General features: G+C 37.7%; 2 protein-coding genes across 2 annotated transcripts in view; one reads left to right on the top strand and one right to left on the bottom strand.

Annotated features, from left to right (window-relative positions):
• The window catches only part of LOC140233873 (ergosterol biosynthetic protein 28 homolog), a 65,596-nt gene that overhangs the window by 22,711 nt on the left and 19,239 nt on the right, over positions 1-23,646 (top strand). The window lies entirely within an intron of this gene.
• The window catches only part of LOC140232333 (uncharacterized), a 41,353-nt gene that overhangs the window by 2,833 nt on the left and 14,874 nt on the right, over positions 1-23,646 (bottom strand). The window contains exons 10-16 of the mRNA XM_072312468.1: positions 9,127-9,309; positions 8,554-8,693; positions 7,335-7,419; positions 5,969-6,128; positions 5,126-5,310; positions 3,798-3,873; positions 2,212-2,342 (exon numbers count right to left, since the gene is read on the bottom strand). Coding sequence (XP_072168569.1) covers positions 2,212-2,342; positions 3,798-3,873; positions 5,126-5,310; positions 5,969-6,128; positions 7,335-7,419; positions 8,554-8,693; positions 9,127-9,309 — 960 coding nt within the window. The remainder of the gene's footprint in view (positions 1-2,211; positions 2,343-3,797; positions 3,874-5,125; positions 5,311-5,968; positions 6,129-7,334; positions 7,420-8,553; positions 8,694-9,126; positions 9,310-23,646) is intronic.

Genomic DNA, 23,646 nt, shown 5'->3' with positions numbered 1-23,646 from the left:
CCACACGGCTGTACCGAAGATTGGATGTGAAATTTATCTTTAATCTTTTTTTATTTATATATATATATATATATATATATATATATATATATATATATTTATCTTAAATATTTATACCATATACAACATGAAAAAGTTCATTACTACTACTAAACAGTGATGCTTTCCATTCATGTGGCACAAGATACCTATATAACAACATATAACCTGTCTACAACTTCGTTATTGGGTCAAACAATAACAACCTGGAATTTCAAAGAGATGAGCGAGACGCCATACACTTGGACTAGAGTTAATCAATTCAGCTCCCATTCCTGCAAGTTATTTAAACATACATGTTCCTACCTATCCTGTTACAGTATAACAATAACCAATGAAGAGAAAAGGAAAGAGCAAACGAAATGTGGCAAGCGGGACACTGTAACAAGGGGCAATTTACAACATTAAGTGTGACAAAATTAATGAAGCAAACCCAATCTCCAAACTCCAATACAAAACAAGGGAAATAGAGCAGCCGTGTTCACGGGTTACGTACACTTGATAAAGTAATACGATAAATGACATCGGAGTAAAGCTGAACTGCCGAAAAAAAAGAGAAAAAAAAAGAAAGAACGGATAAAAGTCCTGCGGGAGTCGAACCTCTCGCCTTCCGGTATGGCGTTATGAACAACCAGCGCGCTAACCGATTATGCCACATGGCTGTCCTGAAGATCGAGTGCGAAACTTAAATCTAAATACTATCGTGACAGTGTTGACTTGTGATGGCGCTATTCAACTTCCCACAAGTGGCAGCGTGGATTCGATCAATATACAGTTGCAAAGAAAAATTGGGAATCGTTCCGTACAGATTGCATTCTCATTTTCAGTTTTAAATTGCAAAATTGTCAACCTGATGAGGAGATTTGAAAACATAAAATGCATGATTACTAAAGCTTGTTGTCTCAGCTACAACATATTTATGTTTCAGAGGAAATGGAGTAAAATCAGATGAGGTAAAGGTGCTTAAACGTTGTCAAGTCAATGCATGGTTTAAAAAAAAATCACCTCCCATAGACATAACACGTAAACTTGTCTGATTTTGAGTCTTTACCTTTAATCACAATTTCTAGTATGATGACGTCATCATATTTCAAAACCATCACATGGCCTTGAAAGGCAAATGTTCAAAGTGCAACATATCTGAATTTGGGGTAATATTGAGCTTAAACAACAGAGATACGAGCAAATGAATGTCAGAAACAGTACCTCAAAAAAATCAATTCCACTTTTTTGATTTAAAATGACGATATGATGACGTCATCGCGTATTCCTGGCAATACTGATACTTGGAATGTTACTTACAATTCATATACTTTTGTAATATGCAATAGAAATATAGGGTCAACGGACGATTTAAAGAGCTATGGCGAAATAAACAAAGACATGTTTTTTCACTATATTTGCAGAAAGACGCGCACGCGGAATTTCAACTTTGACGCCAGTGCATTCCTTTGTTATAGGTCGTAATCGATCGGAAATCAATGGATATTATTACTCAAAGTATCAGGAATCCAAATCAGTCAAAAAAATTGCATTTTCATGTTGCTTACGGGCTCTGCGCGCGAAATTGCGCGGACGGACGCGCACGCGAGAAAATGTTTGAAATGCTTAAAATTGTCTGAAACTTCGAGATTTCCCATTGGGAAGTCGTTTTGAGCCTTTTAAAATTTTGACGCGCGCTTACGCGCGCGTAATGATGACCTGTGTAACTAGCGTTAAAAAGTAAGATAGAGCGTGACCTGAACTTCATGTCCACCGAAAATGATACAGAAATGACATCTAGTTATGAAGTTATGATCGATCATGTGACAAGGTCCGAAAATCACAAAATGGCGCCTAGATGACGTCATAGATATGTAACTGTCATGAAAACCTTATTGTGGCTAGATTTTGTCATGAGACATGTTGACTGAAAATGTCATGTTATTTCGTAATGTCATTCTTGAGATATTGACGACACAAAATTGTCCAGAAAGAAAGAAGAATAAAAAAAAATAAAGAGAGATTTTGACAATCACAATAGGTGATACGCTGATAGCGTATCACCTAATCATTGAAGACAACAGTTATCTGTAGTTAATGCATATCCAACATAGAGAATAGCAATCCCTTGACAACTTTTAGGTGAATATACAATTAACTGGATATCATCATGAATGTTTGGTCTAACACCTCTTCGTGTCGAATAAAGCTTCTCAATGCTTCATCCACCGTTGCACGATGTAGCCCTCTCTTCCCTCTCTTGCGCCCAGGCGGGAAGAGTAGAGGCAGGGCCTGAAATGCCAAATTGCTCTTCTTCGTGTCTATATTAAAGAGAAAAATGACAAGTGACTAGTTACTGGTTTTTTAAAAAAAATGCTTTAAAGGGTGTGCACAGTTCTGGTTGAGGTGAGGATTTAGCTTTTAACGTTTTGCGAGATATTCAGAAACCACTCTATGAGATGTCAAAGAGCATGCAATTCTGAGGGGTATCAGAAGTTTATTTGATGAAAATCGGTTTTGAAATGGCTGAGATATCCAAAAACGAGGTGAAACAAAGAGATCCTAATAAAAGGCATGGCCTGTCGCCTTTTATCATTTTCCCTTTTTGGATATCAGCCTTTTTGAAAACCAATTTTTATCAAATAAACGTTGAATCCTTTATGAAATTACATGCTCTTTCATATTTCATAAGAGGTTTCTCATTATCTCACTTCGCAATGTTCAAAGCATGAATCCCAACCTCAACCAGCACTGTACAGTCCCGTTAAAGCAGTGATGTTAAAGCAGTGATGCTTAGTATACCCTATGTTTGCAGTAAAGGAAATGGCCCAGTGACTGACACTCTGAAGACATGTAAGCTTATCATTTCTTGGTACATCCTTCCCAACATATACACACGTTGACCCATATTCACATGGGGGGGGGGGGGTTACATTTAGATCATGATTTATTTTAATTTCTTCTGCATTAATATTGTGATAGACTGCGTACACCGACAGACGTCCAATAACAACTGTGCACTGACACCTGCAAGTCAAAGGTATGCCTATTTCTCAGTTATTTAGAGTATGGTCTAAATCTAAAACATGTGGTCTGGATTTAAAGCACCTTCATGAATTCAAGCCAATGACTATACTATGCGCAGAGATCCAAAGAGTGTCTAATGTTATTATCCTCAGTGACAGATTTTGAAAAATTCATACTATTGAATTATAGAGGGACTTGAGGCCAATGTATAAATTTTAAGAAATGAAGATTCTAAACGCGCTGTCAAAACTACCAGGAATTTCAAGAATTCAATCAACCAATTAAAAAAAAGCAGTTTGGCAAAGAAAGAGAAAAAAAAAAGAATCATTTTTCTGCAAGAGACATATGAAAAAATACCATTTTAGAATTAACTGTTTTCCATGAAACCTGCATCATTTTGGTACGAAATAAGAAAGAACATTTTGGATCTCTGTATGATCAGCTTAAATTGCAATTTTGCCTCTGACAGGAGTACATAATAAAGAAAGAGAGAGAAAAAAGAATCACATTTGTAAAGAAATCTCAAGCAGAAGATGAAAAGTCAAATGTTCTGTTAATCTACAATTCTTGGGTCAGATTTTTTGAGAGCAAAATTTACCCCTTTTCCACAGATTTAGGGAACACACAGTACATGCTGTCAAGAGTGTGTATGTGTTTGTGTTTGTGGGGGGGGGGGGGTAACTGAGATATTTCTGATCTATTTATGCTCTCTTAGTCTAGCTTGTCTTGGTCAAACTTGCATAGATTACCTGTATCCATCTCTCCACTGAACTGCAGGTGCTCCTTCCAATGCTTCACTTGTTTCTCAACATACAGCAACACATTCTGGTAGCATGCAGGCCAGTTTACAATTAGGCGATCTGCTGCCTCTGGAAACAGGTTACAAAATCTTGGTCGATCTGTGGATATGTGTAGGATAGAAAAATCTTTGCAGATTAATACCATCGTACTGACATATACTTATACAGGGGAAACTCGGTATAACAAACACTGCTATAACGAGATATTGGTTGCAACTGATTGACAAATTGCCCCACATCGACATCGATGTGGGGCAATTTGTCAATCAGTTGCAATGAAAACATCTCGACGGAAGAATTTCATGAATTTGAATAACAAAGCAGTACCCGCTGCATGCTATAAGGATTAGAACCAACACTTGCTGTCGGGCGAAAGCTCGGTGGTCTAGTGGAGATGACGCCTGTCCGGTGATCAGGAGGTCGTAGGTTCGAATCCTGCTCGAGTATGTACGCCCATGATTTTTTTATCATGGCTACTACTAAAACACTGATCAATTCAGTGCTTATTTACGTCGATGTGGGGCAATTTGTCAATCAGTTGCAATGAAAACATCTCGATGGAAGAATTTCATGAATTTGAATAACAAAGCAGTACCCGCTGCATGCTATAAGGATTAGAACCAACACTTGCTGTCGGGCGAAAGCTCGGTGGTCTAGTGGAGATGACGCCTGTCCGGTGATCAGGAGGTCGTAGGTTCGAATCCTGCTCGAGTATGTACGCCCATGATTTTTTATCATGGCTACTACTAAAACACTGATCAATTCAGTGCTTATTTACGTCGATGTGGGGCAATTTGTCAATCAGTTGCAATGAAAACATCTCGACGGAAGAATTTCATGAATTTGAGATATTGGTTATTACGAGGAAACTTTCCCGGTCCCAAATTTCCTTCCACACAAGTCTATGTAAAATGCTACTCTTATAGCGAGATCGGCCATAACGAAATAACTGCTATAACGAGATAATGCCAAGAAGATTCCCTGTAAACATATACTACTAGTGCATTACATGTGCTGATAGTAGATTCAAGGTACAAAGTATTTCAGTATTTGCAAAAGATCCACATCATGGACCGAGTGCCATTATCTTCTAATTTCAACTCTTATCAAATTTCTCATGTGACTAGAAATCTTAGCTACAGTATAGGTATACACTTATCATTTCAAAACACAAGTAAACAAACATACATGTACATAAAAACCAATCCCATCCATGATTGACATGATGTAAGAGCCAAATCGAAATGGAAACGGAAATAGCAAGTAAAGCTGATTACCATTCCATCTGTATCCAGCAGTCTTGGGTACAGCTGCAATAGCTCTGACACAGGTTTGTCTTTATCAGCCCTGATTGCTGCAGCTCTAGACTTTACTGTGTCACTCATCCATTTCTTGACTTGCTGCACTGGCTGATGGTGATCTCTCAGCCACTCTAATTTCCCTGCACTGTCTTCGGCATCATCTGAACAAAACAACCCCCCCCCCCCCCCCAAAAAAAAAAAAAAAAGAAGTAAATATTGACTGTCTCTTGTTTCTGCCTATACTGTATTTGGCAAAAACAAAATAAGAGAAATATTTATTGAATTACTGTGATGGAATCAGAATCTCAACACCAATCTTAGTAATCTAATTTGAACCCTGGGAAACCTCTTCAATATCACAGCTGTTCTTCCTGAGCACCCTGCATATCATTACCCCAGCTAATGTCAGTTTCCCATTTACACCTGAGTAGAGTTTGATACTATAGCTAGGAAAAACAACTTGCCCAAGGATGTGAGCACACAGCACATATCAAACTCAGGATACACCTAATAGAGTCAAGAGTTTCCAAAAATGACCACAATGCTCCATAGCAAGTATTTGTTAGTTTTTGTTAAAACCACATAAGGTACATGCATCTAAAAGAAAAAAAAATAATAGTTGATATTTTTAGACTGCCCTTTACACTGAATACAAAGTGCTGGTCACCACAGGAGATTAATACAAATTACCAGGCAGTGACACTGGAAGCTAGTCCAGTGCATATATAGGGATACCAAAATGAATACCGGTAGGTCTTCAAAAAGATAATAATGATGATAATGGGTTTCTAAAGGCCACAATAAGCATTGATGGATTACCGTCAATAATATTTTCAGGCACACTGGACTGCACTTTTGAAGGGCCGGCTTCAGCTGCTGGTTTGGACACTGAGTATTCCCTCCTCCTCACATTCCGCAGACGACTCTCCAAGAAGCCGGAAGCGTCGTTATAACCTCTAGCTGGAGTGAACCATGCTTCCTGGAAAGTGTATATAATACCTGTCAAAGTTGTCAATCAATTTACTGGACATGCTATTAGAAATATTGTGCTACATTTTGGTCCACTGTAAAAGATAAAACAATTGTTTTACTTTTGGAAAACTGCTGATACAGGCTACGTGGTTAACTATCTACATTTCTTTATGATTCCTTTGTACATGTAGTTTTGCAATAGTCTGCACTCTAAGAACAAATGCTCTGTACACACTCATAATTTTCCTTGACCCTATAAAGATATGGCCCTCTATCAGCTATATATACCATAGCCAGCTGACTGCATTTGGCTCTGTGTACAAAATAAAAGATGAAAGATATGCCTTGAAATTGTTATTCTAGATCAATAAGATAAATCATAAATAGATGGGTAGCTGATGGAAGATGATGGCAATATCTTACTGATGACACTTTGATGTATTTCTGTATTTTAGTTACACTTTCCCCCCACATTTTTACCAGTTAAAGTTTGTTGATTAATTAAGAATATCTGGATTTTCATCAGGAAGCTTGCTTCCTGCTGCTTGTAAATACATGCACTACAAGAGGAGAGTGATTTGAAAACAGAGAGGGAGAAAGGGAGAGACCATGATATTTCCAACAAAAATAGGTCTATAACACCTCACCACCCCCTTAAAAAAAAGAAAAAAGAAAAAACACAACAAAACAAAACAAAACAAAAACAAAGCCCCCCCCAAAAAAAAACCAAAAAAACCAAAAAAACCAAAAACCAAAAACCTAGCACACATTTCTTTATGAAGGCCTTCACATTCTGTATATGGCCAGGAAACGTATAGAAAGTGAAATTTCATACATACACAGGCTTCATATTAAAGTCAAAGGTGAGTGAATGTCACACTCAGCTTCTATTTTCAAAGCTTTCACCAATTAGTGGAATATTAGAGCACTGCACAGCTGTAATCTGAATTTCCTAGTTTATTCCTCATTACCAATTTTCAAAAGAAAGTGCATTCATTAGTCAAAATAAAATATCAAATGAATGTACATATCAAACTCTCGATCTACTCACTGTTATACAAAAGCTTGGGTGCCACAAGTTTGGCGACCAGTCTGTTGCCCCCTTGCATTGTGGAAAATGTCCAAACCCTCCATGCTTTTCTTTTAAACTACATATTTCACCCTCCCTCTCTGAGATGTGATTAAATTCTGAACATTGAATATGCAGACTTACATGACCATAACCATCCACGTTGTCTAGCAGGGGAAACTGTTGGGTTATTGCTCTTGCCAGTGTCAGTTTGACATGTGACTTTACACTGTTGGAATAAGACATTTTAACACATTATTGAAATTAGCAAGAATGAAAAGAATTAGTTACTGTATGCATCACATATTTAGCGAGTCTAATTTTTATTATGAGCGTACACATCACATTCATGTTGGGAAAAGAGTGATTATTTTTGTGTGTTTAAATTCTTGAATAGCATCCCACTAAAGAAATTCGTCAAAATAGAAACTCGGGAAATATTTAGCGTATACAGTACCCTGATCACATTTATCAATAAGAATTACATTGACAAATTAGTAAGCATGAAAGTGTGATTTGTAAGGCATTAAATAAGCAAGATGACACAAAAGGTGAAAGCACATGTGTGAATCACATAACAAATAAGAAAGGAGCACCAATAAAGAAATAATTAGATGCAAAACTAGTTATTATACATGTATGATATTAATCTACCTTAACTGCTATTTTGAATAAGAAAGAGTATTCCACGTTGATGCGTAATTCAACGCTGCAAACTGGCACTGGTCCGATGGTCCCTGACCAGTAAAAATCACTGTCAGATCAGTAACTTTTTCAGAAATGGACCGTTAAAAAATGGAAAAACTGGGTACCTACTGGTCCGACAGACAGGTTGGACCAGTAGAAAAAAATGGGTTAGTGTGCAACCCTGCATAATTGCTCAAGCAGAAACTCCAACTCTCCCACTTTCAACGGGAGAACTGCCGGAAGCCCATTTTTGCAAAATCTCCCATTCTCCTGCTTGAGATTTAATTTCTCCTGCCCTGGCTGTGTCTCCTGCTTGAGATGATTTCTTCCTTAGTGCCATCGTATGTGGAAAAATAAGCCTTAGTTAGCATGAGAGAGCATCTAGATCCCTGGACACGGCTGCAAGGAACTTCGCACGCATCAAGTTGGAGTCTTCCGTTTGCTAGGGGTTTCAGGAGAGAGAATCTCCAGATCAGAAGGTGCTTGGGGTTGGAGTCTCAGCTAAAGCTGGGTACTCTTTGCAAAACTAAACAAAAATCTTTGCAAACTGTCATACTTTAACACCCCATGAGCATTTATAGCATTAAAATAAAATGTCTTAAAATGTCTTCAATACCAGTATCTATTTAAAAACAACAACAACCAAGATTACACAGGGAATGTAAGTAGAGCTCACTGTGTGCCATAGTGATCTATCAAGTGGGAGACAAGAGTGTTGACAATCATCTTTCTTGACTTGTAGCTCATCAAGCCTTCCTCCATTTCCCTGACCAGGTACTCCCCTTCCCTCCTCCTAGTCAATATTGCCCTTATGTCCTTGAATGAAAAATAATAGAAATGAAATTGATTAAGAATTCATAATTATTTTCTTGATAGTTCACAACTGTGACTTCTCCAAGTTAACAACTTTTGTTTCTATTTCAATTGGTTGCGTTCAGAGGCAAAGCTGTACATTTCCCATGTAAGTTGGATTTACTTGTATGTTATAACTGTCTTGGATATTCAAGCTCAAGAGACACACAGATAACAAACTGAACATAAATTAGATAAGTTGCAAACAAATTTATAAATCAAGAAAGACAGGCCAGTCAGGAAGATCAAAGTTTATAGCAAATGTAAATTCTGTGATGGGACTCAAGAATTTAGATTAAAAAACGTAAAAGTAGTAAACATTGAAATACTTAACAATGAAGGAATATTACAAGCATATACATGTATCTAATTGACATACAAAGACCAATTTACTTACAAACTCCTGCCTTAGTTTCTTCGCTGGTGGCTGCCCTACTGCTGTTGTCAGTGGATTTCGTGGTGCTGCTGTACCCTGTGTGGAGACTGGGACAGTTGCTGGTTCTGTCACCTCACGTGGATTTTTGACTGGAGTAGTAGCAACTGTGGCATTACCTTGTGGGCTTTCAATGTTCATCGCTTTCTGTAATAATACAAAGTTGGAAACTTTATTCCATTTTTGCTGTACATCTCACTACCATAAAGTTCAAACAGCTCTACAATGCATATGATATAAAGAGAGCACACTAGATGCTACTCGGGTTTTTGGCAGATTCCACTAAGATGAGAGTTCAATAGCCCATACAGGAGGTAAGCCTATGCCTACGCTATAGATTATTGAGATTTTACAATCAATTCAGCCAGTGGCCCAGCATATCAGCACAAATTGCAGACAAAATTGCTGCATGCAAAATTTGTAATGCTTACAAGTAAGACAGTGCAAATAAATTCACTGATTGGTCACACAAAACCAAACATATAAACATGATAGAAAGTTGGCTCTGCTCTCTGAGTTGAATGGGAAGTACCACTCAATCGTGATCAATTACTACAGTGAAACCCAGTTATAATGAGGTCCATGGGACCGCCAATATTACCTTGTTATAACAGGTACCTCGTTATAACCGTATGCATTAAAAACAAAGGAAAACATAAGCACAGAGTCATCTTAATGTTTTGTACACTAATCAATAAAACTTAGGAACAGTCTTTGCATTGTTATTACACAAGAATGGATCATTATTATTGAGAGTATAAAAAGGAATTATTTGTGAATTGATGCAAAAAAAAAAAAAGACAAAAGAAAGTAGGGGTTGAAATGTGTTCTATATTTTTCTTCCGAAAATCTCTTCGCATGTACAACGTACATGCATTCTTGAGAAGTTCTCGGCAGGGTGATATTCATGATGCTTTCTACACCTATCTCCCACCCATCTCTTCCTCAAATATTAAACCACTATGAAAGAATGATATATTTTTCTTTTGTAAAATACAGCATAAAATGATAATAAACAAAAATCATATTGTATAAAATGCATTAAGTTTTTATTTTTGTTTTTTTCTTCTAAACATCGGCGCAAATAGAGTAACATGCATGCGTTGCTTACCGTAACTTGCTGGGTATTTTACGCAAAGCGGGACCACGATGATTTCATGAATAATTTCAGCTGTAATCTCATAAATGCGTCATTTTACGAAGTTTGTGCGCGAAGAGGTTGAAAATGCCTTCTTTATTTTCTTCCGGAAATTTCTCTGCATTTTGTACATCCGTTCTCAAAAGATACGCGGCAGAATTGAATTTGGGAGATTATGATCCTTTTTACGCATATATCTACACCTCATGTTAATAGACCATTCTATAAGAATGAAAATCTTCACTGTGAAATGCACTGTGTAAAGCTGTTAAATGCGTTGATGTTCCTTTTTCTGAATACTGGCTTGAGTAGATTAACATGTGTTACGATACTCATCACGACTAATTGCCTGGCGGAATCGTGATGATTTCATTAATTATTTTGGGGTTTTATATGTGCTGTACACACTAGTGTTAACATGCGTTACGTATGTTACTCGTCACTACTAATTACCTGGCGGAATCGTGATGATTTCATTAATTATTTCAGGGTTTTTTTTTTAATGTGCTGTACACACTAATGTTTACTAACAAGCAAAACAACTTGAAGTCGGAACTTAGAAAGGATATGATGATGAACTGCCCATGCATTTCAAAAATATATTTTCCATTTTTGGCCACGAGTGTCATTACATGAAAAGTTTTTGAATGTGTACTTTTTTCACATTGTGATGTGATTCAAGCTAATATCAAGCACTTGTATCTCAGGGGTGGGTGAAATGATTATGTTTAATAACTTACTGTGTATGCGGAATATTTTGCGAGGATTTCATTTTTGCGAATTTTGAGAGTGGGAAGCTATTCGCGAGGATAACAGCGGGAGTGAGCCCAACATGTTTGTTTCCGAGTCTTCCTGCCTCAGATATTTCATGTAGAGAGACGGCTTTGGGATAGTATACAGTGCTAATTGTGTGTATGTGTTCAGTACAGACTCTCCAGAACAGGAAAAAGACAAGGATAGCATGAATTCGGTTTTCAATGTTTCGTTTGGCGCATGTTTGAAATTGGCAGGTCAAGAATGAAATGGAACCTCGTTATATCCAATCAGATTGCTCATGTTTTTCTTTATTATGATGCACTGAAAATGTCCTCATTATGACCGGAATCTCGTAGTAACTGAGCTTGTTTCAAACCGATTCATTTCACCATGGGTTTACCAACAAAGGAAAACGGAACCGACGCAATCACCTTGTTAAAAGCGGATCCTCGTTATAACCGAACTTGTTATAACAGGGTTTCACTGTACTCAAGCTTCCTTCAAATGTCACTAATAATTGGCATGACCTCTGCAACTATCTCCACTAATGCAATTACATCATTTTCTATATATTATATTTGTATGATATTTTTGTTAACAGATGATAACGAAAATTGTTACATATATCTACATAGTTCCATTGCTATTTTGACATTCCTCAAATAAATTGTATAGCTATTTATCATATTTGGGGCTAACATGCATAAATGATTGTTAATGTACAAGGATGATAACAATTACAAATATTTCACCCAATTGCTCTATATCAATGACACAATTATGATAAATCAAAGCAACATACCTCAGACTGGATGCCAAATGCACACATAGAGGTTCAGATCAGTTTTCATGTATGATTTGGTAGCTCGCAAAAAAAAAAAAAAAAAACATCCTATGTGCCGTAGTTCACAAAGTAGGCTGACAGAACTGCTGTATGGAATAACCATATGGATCTTTCCAAACAAGGGGTTACCATCCTTCTTTCCAATTAGGTACCAAGGTACAACTGTGAGATTTGCATGGTACTCTGTACCAAATACCTTGCACCACTCTTGACATAAACCTCATCATACAGGGGCACCTGCAGGGATTGCATGACTGCTTCTGCATTCGGGCGATCCATTGATGCTAGAAGGAGAGCTGACCCTGGGCTGACTTCAAGAGCTCTTTCTGCAAGAGTCTACTTACTCAATACACCATAACACAGCTGCATTTGATTATGGTATGCCAAAGTTTTGGCTATGTTCCTGAAGTTGCACACAATGTGCGAGAGTCGTCATGCAAAATTATGTTTTGCCTCAAATTGCATTACCCAAACATTGATCAAAGGGCCAATAAACTGCATTGCAGAAGGGCAATGAATCATGAAATGATGGCTTTGGTTTCAGGTGTCTGTCTGGGAAGAGTTGGAGAAACAAGAAGTGATGATCATGTATAAGGTGTGCCAAGTACTGTACGAGCTGAAATTTTCGTGTACAGATATTATCGCGAATTGCTACTTGGAGGACATTTTCGCGTGTTGCTAATTTCGCGATTGCGAGGGTCTAACTGAACTTACTCATCCGCGCTTTGTTATTTTCATGTGTTGTTATTTTCGCGGTTCAAAGGCGATTCGCGAAATTCGCGAAAATAAAACCACCGCGAAAATTTCAGCTCGTACAGTACGCTGTGTCGCCTCTACCAATAACAGGGGAGAAGATAATGTCCATACATTCAAGCAACACGAGCAGAAGTTCCCAGTGGTCATCTCCTTCCGGAACAGTATCTTCAATCATTAATGCTATGTGTTGCATTAAACACCACATTTGACCTGCATTTTGCCCTGCTGCTCTGTCCGGTGAGCGTAGTTGGTTTACACGAGTACTCCACACGTACAAGGTCTATTTCTCTTGTCTGGCTGACCATAATTGAAGCTTGTTCTTCCATTCAGATCTTCTAATGTGAAGCAACCCTTCTGAAGAAGCTCATTCAGAATTAGCTTAAGTTCCAATGGACAAACACCCTCATGGATATCATGCCTTATATCTGGAGCCCTATTTGTGGTCATATGGAAATGCATCAGCTCATTTAAGCAGCATGGGGACTTGATTCCGGTTTCTTGCAAATTTTATTCAAGAGCCAAGTCTTGTTCATGAGTCCTTCACATGAGTCCTTCCTCTTTCTTCAAAGCCTTCCATATTGAAATGCGATTCATGCAGCACGACCTACATGGGTAGTTGGTTGTAAATCCTTCCGTGTAGCTAAATAGCGAGTGTATTCCTAAGTTATCACCTACAAATTGCCCAACTGCAACACAAACAACCTCACTGTAAGTCATAGGTATCAAAATGGATACCTTCTGCTTCTAGGGACTTGAGATCTGTGATGAACTGCTTGAAAATTGCACTGCAGCCATACAATTATTTTGCATCACCTGAACTGAATAACATAACCAGCAGGATATTTGATAAAGTGCTCCAAAATTGTGGGGGAACATTGGCAATTGTGCAATAAACTGCACCTAACTTGTGAGTACCGGGTACCTGCTTTGGGGCTCAGAGGGTTTGTCACTTCAAAGTCTTCTATGTAGACAATCAGTCTGATTGTGGAAGGCGACGATAAGAACTCACTCCCTTTGCAGTGTTCTCCATCATGAAAATCACGCAGTAAATCATCAGTACTTGGTGAATACTTTGCTGCGATTCTCCAAAGATCTGTATGCTCAAGCACCATCCTGAGAAGACTTTTGATTGGCACATTCTGAAAGGTTACTGGATTTCTTATGAGTTTACCCTGTATTTCATCCAAAAGCAGAGCTACCAAGTCTCACGCATTCAGCGTGAGATTCACGCATTAAGGGTCTGTCTCACGGTCTCATGCATGGCACCCATTTTTCTCACCTATCGCCCAAAGTCTGGAACTTGGGCCTACAATAAGGAGCATAGCTCAAAGGATTAAAATGATAATTGGAAATGAAGGTATATTTCTCTTTTGTCTTTCAAAATAAGTAAAAAATAGTGCACCAGATCGCACCATTAAGAGCTAAGAATTAAAAAAGCTCCCTACTGGTGGAGGGGGGAAACCTCATGCGTGCGCGCTGAGACGCCAAATCATGAAAATTTCAGTGATATGTGGTGTGGGGGGGGGGGGGGGGGGGACAGACCCCCTAATATGATAAAATTTAGGTGGCCTTAAGGTTAAATTGGGTACGGGAGAGTTTAGGGTAGAGTCTTCTGTAGGCCCTAACTAGACCTACAACATCTAACGTTAGGCCGTAGCCTTCATGTTCACGTTAGAGTTTAGACCAACGGTAGTTAAAATAAGTTAGGCATGGTTAGGTTAGGCACAGTTAAAGAGGTTTATAGGGGTTGTGCTGAAGTTAGAAGCCTGAAATTTAGCCCCCTTAAACCCAGGATACAAGTGGCTTTCTCCTTTATATTGTATGCTAGTCCCCAGTAGCAGTAGGAATTTATAACAAATATGACGTCTGCGCTTTGATATCGCAGCCTCTGGGATTAGTGTACAGCATTAGGCCCTAGGTCCTAGGTATGTATTGAGCTGCCAACGACACACACAGAACCATGCTATCCACGCTCATATCAATCACTCGATTATAATGATAGGGCCTACTGCGTATAATTTGTTCAAAGACAAGTCAACATGTTTATACAATTAAGCAAAATTTACCTTACATGGACTACTCTGGCTTATGACATGCAATTCAATGGAGACCTGAATTAATTCACGTTCACAAAAATAAATAATGGCTAGGAAGCTCAAACTTACTCTGTTCTTACTTTGAGCAATTTGGCATGATTCCCACGATGAATCACAGCCCATGATGCCTCACTAACAGCAACAAACACTTGTCTGAGTCTGCATCGCGACGAAAATGTGTTTAAAAAGTAATATGCACATACGCGCTGCGCCGAACCGCGAAAGACTAATAGCCAATCGCTTGTCTTGATTTTCATCACGTGCACATCTTAACCAATGGTAATGAAGAACAGTTTTGATGAGAAATTCGCTTCAAATCATACATTGAGTTTGATTTGGTTTCAATTGGTACTATAGCCACATGACTATAAATTGTCTTTAAAATGATTAGTTTCTATTCCTATTGATATCATAAGGCCATCTAATAAAAAAAAAGAATGATTAGAGTGTGTACTTGTTTGATGTGTGGACATATGCTATGATTTTGGTTTGAAGAAAACATAGAGCTTTGAAGAAAACAGAGCTTTGAAGAGGTCATGCATCAAGGGTGTGGATTTGCCCCCAAACATGCACCAAACGCTTATGAGAATGTCTCAAAAGGTAGGCGAGCAGTTATTGCAATTATGTCGCGAGATGTTCTCCAAAGTTTCTGGGTCTGTTTGGGGTTTCTCAAAGATTTTGCAAACATCGCACACTTCTTGCAAAATGAGGCTTTAAAGACATTTTTGAAAACAAATCACAAACAAATTTAATAACCTAGTGTGCGGAAAAGATTAAAAAAAAAAAAATCAAAATTATATGAAATTCTTGCTGAAGTAAAAAGGACATCCGCGAACAATAAGACGACGTTTCCGAACCCTGTGGTCTATTGGTGATCTCTTGCAGACTAAAATATGAATGTTGGATTTTGCCAATCGCGTTGTGACCATGTAAAAAATGCACATTATATGCAACGCATTTTGATTATCGCAGTCCAATAATAGAGCTTCACGATTCTTTTTCAAAACTCAAACAAAACAAAAGCACTAGATACAACATATTGCTTCTGTCTGCTGTAATTCAACGATCATTAAAGACATAAAAAGACATTGCATTATGAAAATCCATCAGGAAAATCAAGTCGAAGAAAATCAAAGAAAGTCGAAGAAATGTTTTTGCTGGTCCCAATAGAATCAACTTATTGGCGAGGTTGACTGTACTTACAGTAAGCACTCAGGAGGTAAACTGGGGACAGCCAAAAGCAGAGATTCATTTTCTTCATCGAAAACATGCCATGACTAGTTACTATTCCCCACTTATATGCTCTGACACTGTTGAATGTATACACGCCCTGTCGTATCTGACATGAGTCTTTTTTCAAAAAGGGCTTTTATCACAGATCTTATTTCACTATCCATGCAATATCGATTCATAGATCAGAATGACACTACACGACAGCATGTCCTACACATACAATGTATAAGAGTGCTGCTGTACCAAAGATATTTATGTACAGTGGACTCCCATCATAACAAAGTCCTCGGAACCGACAGTTTTCTTTCATTATAACCGAACAGATAAATAGGTTAGAGTGAATAATGTTGTGGCCTGAATTTTTACTTTGTTGTAACCGGAATTTCTTTATAACGGTGTTCGTTATCATGGGAGTGCACTGTATTAACTTTTACAGACAATAGTATTGCAGATTTATGCATATTGAGAACACTTACCGATCCATCCGAGATTATATCTGCCTCATCTGAACCATTTGAGTCTAGACAAAGAGAGAGAAAAAAAGAGAAAGGATGCGGCATTATGCATGTTATTTCACTTTTAAACACAAGGACCAAGAGTCTGTTTCACTAACATGGGTAATTGATCCAACCCAAGGCCGATCTCAATTCTGGGATTGATACCATCCTGGGAATGACTCTTGTGACCCTTTCACAAAATCGATCTTTAACTGGGAACGATATATAATTGAGTTTGACCGAATGATGCTGTGATCGATAGTGCTGGCTGAATGAGCGAACAAGGGAATGATAACCAAGTAGAAGGTATGGTAAGGAAACATTGAAATTACTATTTCGAGCATAATGTGCATGTTCCCTCACCATGTCATTTGTTTGTCACATTAATATCACAGAAACATGCAAGTTATGCAGAGTTGAGGGGAAGGTGCATTCCTATGGCTTTTGTTAAACGTATCAGTACTTTAGCAATGATTGACAGATGAGATCACAACAAGAATATTGGTTTTGAATTCTTTTTTTTTTGTGGGCTGATCCCCCCCCCCCAAAAAAAAAAAAAAAAAAACTGAAGAAAAATAAAATAAGAATCATTCAAAAATATATGGAATGTTTCTAAATATTCATTTCACCGCCAAATTAATGGTTAGGGTACCATGAATCAACACAAATCAACATGCATAGTTTGCATGTCATAGAACCTTTTACATTGAAAAGACTTGTGCCTTTATTGGAGGCTTGAAAGAGGGAGTGTCTAAATTAAATTGTCCGAAGTTGTATTGTGTATGGTAAATTTCTGCCATGAATTTGAATTGAATTTGAATTGATTTTTTTTTTTCAGTTGTAAGAGAATAGTTACTGTGTATAGAAGAAAGATCCAAATTAAAAATTATATTGGTGTTGATTTTCATACCTTATATCATGACTTCAATTACTGTATGTGATTATATTATATGACCTTTCTAGATACCAATGTGTGATTGGTCAAAATGCTGTCACGTGACCATGGTCACAGGGAAGAGAAGCGTTATATTTTCATGACATGACATAAATTACCTACAACCATGTAATATAACAGCAACTACGTTAAACAAATGGCGTTATGTCTGGAGGGGTGACATAATCAAAAACCAATTGTTATGATGCGTGCAACATACACAGAGACGCTTTGCACACACGAATGCAATCGTGACCAGTTTTATGCACCACCGATAGTACAGCGCACAAGCAGTATGAGCATCACACATGCACAGTGCAGCACTTATACGCGCTACAATACATACAAGCGAGAATTGCGAAATTTCAACAGATTGTTTTTGTCAAACTGTTGTAACTGCTGGCAGCTTTGATGAGCAGCTAGCTGTGCTTTGCTTGAGAGAGAAAGAACTGGATAATGTGCTGGAAGCTGTATTGAGCCTACTACTAGACTCCAGTTAATGTTAGACAGTTGTGACAGGGCCGGAAGCAAAGGATTTCCCATTACATTACCAGTGCCTCAATAAGTAAGTTTCTTAGATAATGATGATAGTTCTATGCTACTAGCGCAGGACCTGGACCAGGGCCAGGTCCATAGTCTATCTAACACTTACAGCTCTTGTACCAGTGACCGCAGACATATGAGATTAGGCCCTACATTGTCAGAAAGTTCACATTCTCATACATCACCACAAATGTTATCTCAACAAGCTTGCTTTAGACCAAAAGCGGCAGTTATAGACCCCCTAACGTTAGTCTTCTACAATTTTCACAGCTGTCATTACAAAATCTCGCTCTACGGTACCACTACGAAACTAGGCCCTAACATTACGTACGACTGAAAAGCGACTGTTCTAACCTCGATACTGCAGCTGTCGTGCTCCTGCACGGCCGGCCACCGAAGAACAAATTACCGGTACGCGAAAGCCATCATAGTTAGATTTACGTATGGCTCGATTGAATACCACTAGTTAGTGCGCTGTTGTCACGCGCGTTCATCATGAGAAGTCGTGTTGCTTATGGCAGTTTATTTCTTGTACTGTACCTCTGTAGGTCATATAATATAACAGATAATTGACTTTTTCCTTCAGTAGGAATATAACATTTCATTTCCCTTGGGAAGTTATATTTTTGTCTTGGAATACTATATTTTTCCTCGACAAAAATATAACTTCCCGCGAGGATCTCAAATGTTATATTCCACCTCTGGTAAGTCAATATCTGTATAATATCACACCCAGCTGTGAATAAGTTGTCCTTCATGTGTGAATGTAATGCAGTGGTGTTGAAACACTTATGTACATACTTTCAGATAATGTGAAGAGTGTGCATTTACTCTAAAATTTTTTTTTTTTTCATGTGGCATTTTGACATTCAACCAACATTGTTTGGTTGAATTGATTAAACAAATAATTAACTTAAAGGGGCATTCCGGACGATTTTCATAATTTCACATCATGTAGTACATAAATCAACAGCTTCATGTATAGATTTGTAGAATTTATTGTGGTTCTTGAGCAGAGAAACAGTACTTTCAAAAACCTTAAACAAATTACACTGAACAAAGATGATGACATAGGAGCCTCACATATCTCAGAAATGTAGCAGTGTCTTTCCATTACAATACCGCATGCTTGCAAGCTCACCTGTGTGTAATCTATGCATGCCTTCTTCTTTTGTGCTGCTTCCTTGAGCCACATCTCATGCATTCTTATGGTGAGGCTGCCATGTCATCAACCTTGTTCATTGCAATTTGTTATAAACTTCGAAAACATTCTTATTTTTCATCCCAATCATTATAAATCCTCAAACTCTGTACCCAGTATAACTAATTTATATATGTTCAAATGTAAAAATTTGAAAATCATCCGGAGGTCTCCTTTAAAACACAAAAATTGTTGGTTACAATTGGACTAACCTCAAGACAGCTGGCAGGTTCACCTGTCAGATGATAGTTTATGACACTTTACTACTGCCACTGTATGTATCCTTCCCAAACTTGGGTCTGATCTGAATCAATCCCAACTTTGGATTCAATGCCTAGCTCTGTATCGTTCCCAGATGGCTTAGTGAAACAGTTCCTAATTTTTGGGACAGATTGATCCCACAACTGTCCCTGAGATCAGGCCCCATTTCATTAAAGGGATCGTACAGTTTTGGTTGAAATTAATTTCATGTATCTAACATTTTTTGGTGAGATAACGAGAAACCTCTTATGAAATATGACAGAACATGTAATTCTTTGAGGAATTCAACGTTTATTTGATGAAAATTGGTTTTGAAATGGCTGTGATATCCAAAAAAGAGCGATTCTAATAAAGTGTGCGACCCACACTTTATTACGATCACTTTGTTTTACTTTGTTTTTGGATGTTTCAGTCATTCCAAACCCGATTTTCATCAAATAAACTTTGAATTCCTCTTAAAATAGTATTCTCTGTACTATATCATAAGTGTTTTCTTGGTATCTTGCAAAAAATTAGAAGCCCAATTCTCATCTCCACCAATACTGTACCATCCCTTAAGTTGATATGATAGCAACTCTTGCTAGAATGGCAACTTCCCATAGCAACAGCAAATCAGGAAGCTGGATTCTTGTTGTTACCATGACAATTGTCATTTCAGCAAGAATTGCTGTCATATCAACTTTATATGAAATGGGGCCCAGTTGAATGAACTTAGGAATGATCCCAGAGCTTAGTTAAACAGGCCCCAGGATGTTTTCACTTTATACATACTACAGTGTACTTTAAATTGTAGGATGTCTTGGAAAGCATGCACTTCAGACGTTAAAGAGATGCATAATTATCATAGCCATGAAAACAAAATACATCAGGTCACAAAAACAGAAATGAGGGCTAAATACTGTCAACTAGTGATGGAATACATTGTGTTTTCCAGTAGTATGGAAGGATTTCCACCAGATCTGAAACTTCATGTTAAATGCACTTTGTATTTTATTGCTGAACACGCATAGCATTGTCTCTGAGAATACTGAAATAAGTTGCTCAATTATGAGCAAGTCCCATGATTTTTGGTTTCCTCTCTCCCAAGACTCATTCTCTCTAAGAAAAAAAAAAAAAGAGTGAACTTTTACTCGATTTTCACTCCCCTTGGTTGTGATATCAAGGATCACTCGATTTGGAGTGAATTTTGAGTGAACAGAAATTTCACTCCAAGAGTGAAAAAAGATGGAAATGTTTCTTGTCGGATATTCACTCCTTTCTCGCTCTTAATCCACACCTATCATATTTCACTCTTTTTTTTTTTCAGTCGTTTTTCACTCCAAAAAGAATGAAAAAAAGACGGAAATATTTCTGGTTGGATATTTAGTCCTTTCTCACTCTTAATGCACTCCTATTGTATTTTACTCTTCTTTTTTATTTCAGTTGTTTTTTCACTCCTTTTTTCAGTGTTTTTTCAATTCCAAGCAGAATTTCACTCTACATATTAAAGCACATACCTCTATCACAGCACTCAGTGTACTAGTTATTCAACCCTGGAAGAAAGTGACAATACGGTGATGGATCTGGGAATAATCTAGGTGGTCTGGAGCCATTTCTGAAATGATAGATACCAATCAAACTAATACAAACAAAAACAGCAATTGTAAAAAAAAAAAAAAAAAAAAAAAATTGCATATATATTGTTAATGTTAGCATTAATACTTGCATTTTGAAGCCAACGATCCACCACTGGTAGCCCAGTGTATTGCCCACTTTGTGTTCCAGTTTTGAAAGTCACTCTTACCCGAGCTGGATCAATAAATGAAACTCTGAATAGATATAAGCGTGTAATCCAAACAGTTGTAGTTTTAATTTATTTTTTTTTCTGAAAGTAACATTGAAGGGGATATAAGAAGATAATGTACCAAATACTACACATGTTAAGACTTTTGTTTAATGAGCTGATCCTCAATATTTCATAAAATGTGTGACAGCCATTGAATCACCTGAAAAAAAAAAAGGAAGAATAGATCTCTCGACATAGTATAAACCTCAACTATATAGCAGTACACCATTACAAACAGTCTTCATGTGTTGAGTGTCTGGTTTTCCTTTTTCTTTTTTTTTTCTTTTCTCCACGGGGCCAAAAATAAATTGTAAATTTTCATCATTTAAGAACAATTGTCACTATAATCATCACAAATTCCCTCCGAGTGTGCTATTCTAGCTGTCATTCCCAAATGTTCTAAAAAAAAAGAAAAAAAAATACACATTTCCCTGAAGATGCCAAATTCATATTGAAAGCTTGTGCAAAAGTGAAAAATTTTACAAGGGCCCTTCCTGAACAATGATAAGCTACAAAAGACTTTGCAAAGTTGTCAATATTATCTATAGTATGATACAAAAACAATAAGTTGGAATTGTGATTGCTTAGAAAATATGACAGATATACAGAAATTTTCAATACTGCATGGTAAATCAAGTTTGGATCCTCTGCTATGTAACACAGTGATGTTCTACAAGTACATTCTTCAAATACCTGAACATACTGGATCAGAGGAGCATGATCTTTAACCCTAACTAGGCCAGGCTTCATGTATTCAGGTAGATGATGGAGCCGGAGGGGGGCCTCCCAGGAACCCCCTTCCCCCTCCAGATCTCTGCCATCGACCATGTGATCATGACGAAAATACACACACACATTGCCTATGATGTAATCTAAAAAATAGAAATTGATTTTCCAATAAAAAAATTGTCATATGCTAAATTATGCTAAATAAAACATGAAATCAGACTATTTGCTATGAAGCAGTAAATAAAGCTCCAAACAGGCACATTTTTTTGTTTGTAAATATTCTTTCTAGTTTCCTTAGCAAATGTAAGTGAAAAAAAATTGTGCCATCACAGAAATTTTGAAGTATTTCATTGTTTCACATTTTATGTATTTCTTTGTTTTTGACTATTTGTTTATCATTGCTTTTCCAATGAAATTTGTCAGAGACATTGTTCCAGCATGAAAATTATGTTATTGATTTTAATCACTAAAACCCCAAAATAATCATCCATTCATGAAATTTTAATGTAAGCACAATTTCCATTGAAAATGTACATGAATTTACGGGGTTTTTTAGCAAATTTTGGCCTGACATGTATGTACATATTAATATGCGCAACTTTGGAGCTGTGTGCCTAGGTGTCGCAATATTTGGTGTCAAAAGATGTTGGAGACGCAACAGAAAAAAAGTCATGGAGCATTGCAGCGACCGCTTTTGGCGATGGCAACACAGTGCATGGAATGTGGAAGGGGGCCTCTGAGCCCCCCCCCCCCCCCAGCCTAGTTAGGGTTATCAAAATGGTTAGACAAACAAAAAACACAAAAGCATTTTCATCTTATGGTTCACTTCCAAATAAAGTGAAAAAAGTATTGCAATCAATACACTTGACACAACATGCACCATATTATCTTCTTCACCTGCAAAGGTGTCACTATACAATATTTAACAATTGTGACCCGCTACAACAAAATGATCCTAAAGTCGGGAGAGGTCGATTATTTGAAAATTGCATGGTATAATCCCGTAATCTTTCTGCTTTAAATTGATATATAACACATTTTATAAAAATAATCGGCTGCGGAGATATCGATGTTTAAAAGAGAGCATGTCGAGACGTCTGGAAAATCACTGTTTCGAGAAAAGCGCCCTAAAAGTCTTCCTTTCGACGCAATCGCGATCATCACACGCAAGTCAGTTTTCACCTCTGGACAATAGAAGGTAAGCCCTAGCAACCCCCGAAGAGTTCATTCAAGCACATCAGCGTCGGCCGTCCCCTCACCAACCAATCGGTGACCAGGATGTGAGAAGCGGCTGAGCATAGCGCACCCCGCCCGCACGCACCAGTCGACTGGGCAGTGTGCGAGCTTCACGCTTCAAGCAGCAAACTGACCAATGAGATCATTCCGGTCGTTGTTAGGGGCGGAACCTATCTGTGGCGCTCAATCCAAATTTTCGAACCAGTTTCTGCTTCGTTGAAACGCCAAGAAACATGGCACCATTTTGCTTCAAAATTTCGACAGATGATAGAAGACATGTAAGACTCCAATAATATATCAAAATCAGAAAATCGTAAGTTTTGACCAATTTTAATGCTCTGACTTCAAACTCAATTTTCACGGCTTCGACCGTGCGCGACTTTAGGACCTTTTTGTTGTAGCGGGTCACAATTGTAATCCTTCTGTTTGCCAGAT

Source organism: Diadema setosum, chromosome 1, assembly GCF_964275005.1.
Source record: "Diadema setosum chromosome 1, eeDiaSeto1, whole genome shotgun sequence".
Taxonomy (NCBI): domain Eukaryota; kingdom Metazoa; phylum Echinodermata; class Echinoidea; order Diadematoida; family Diadematidae; genus Diadema; species Diadema setosum.
The sequence above is the reverse complement of the archived record's forward strand: the minus strand, read 5'-3'. Positions and strand labels throughout refer to the sequence as shown.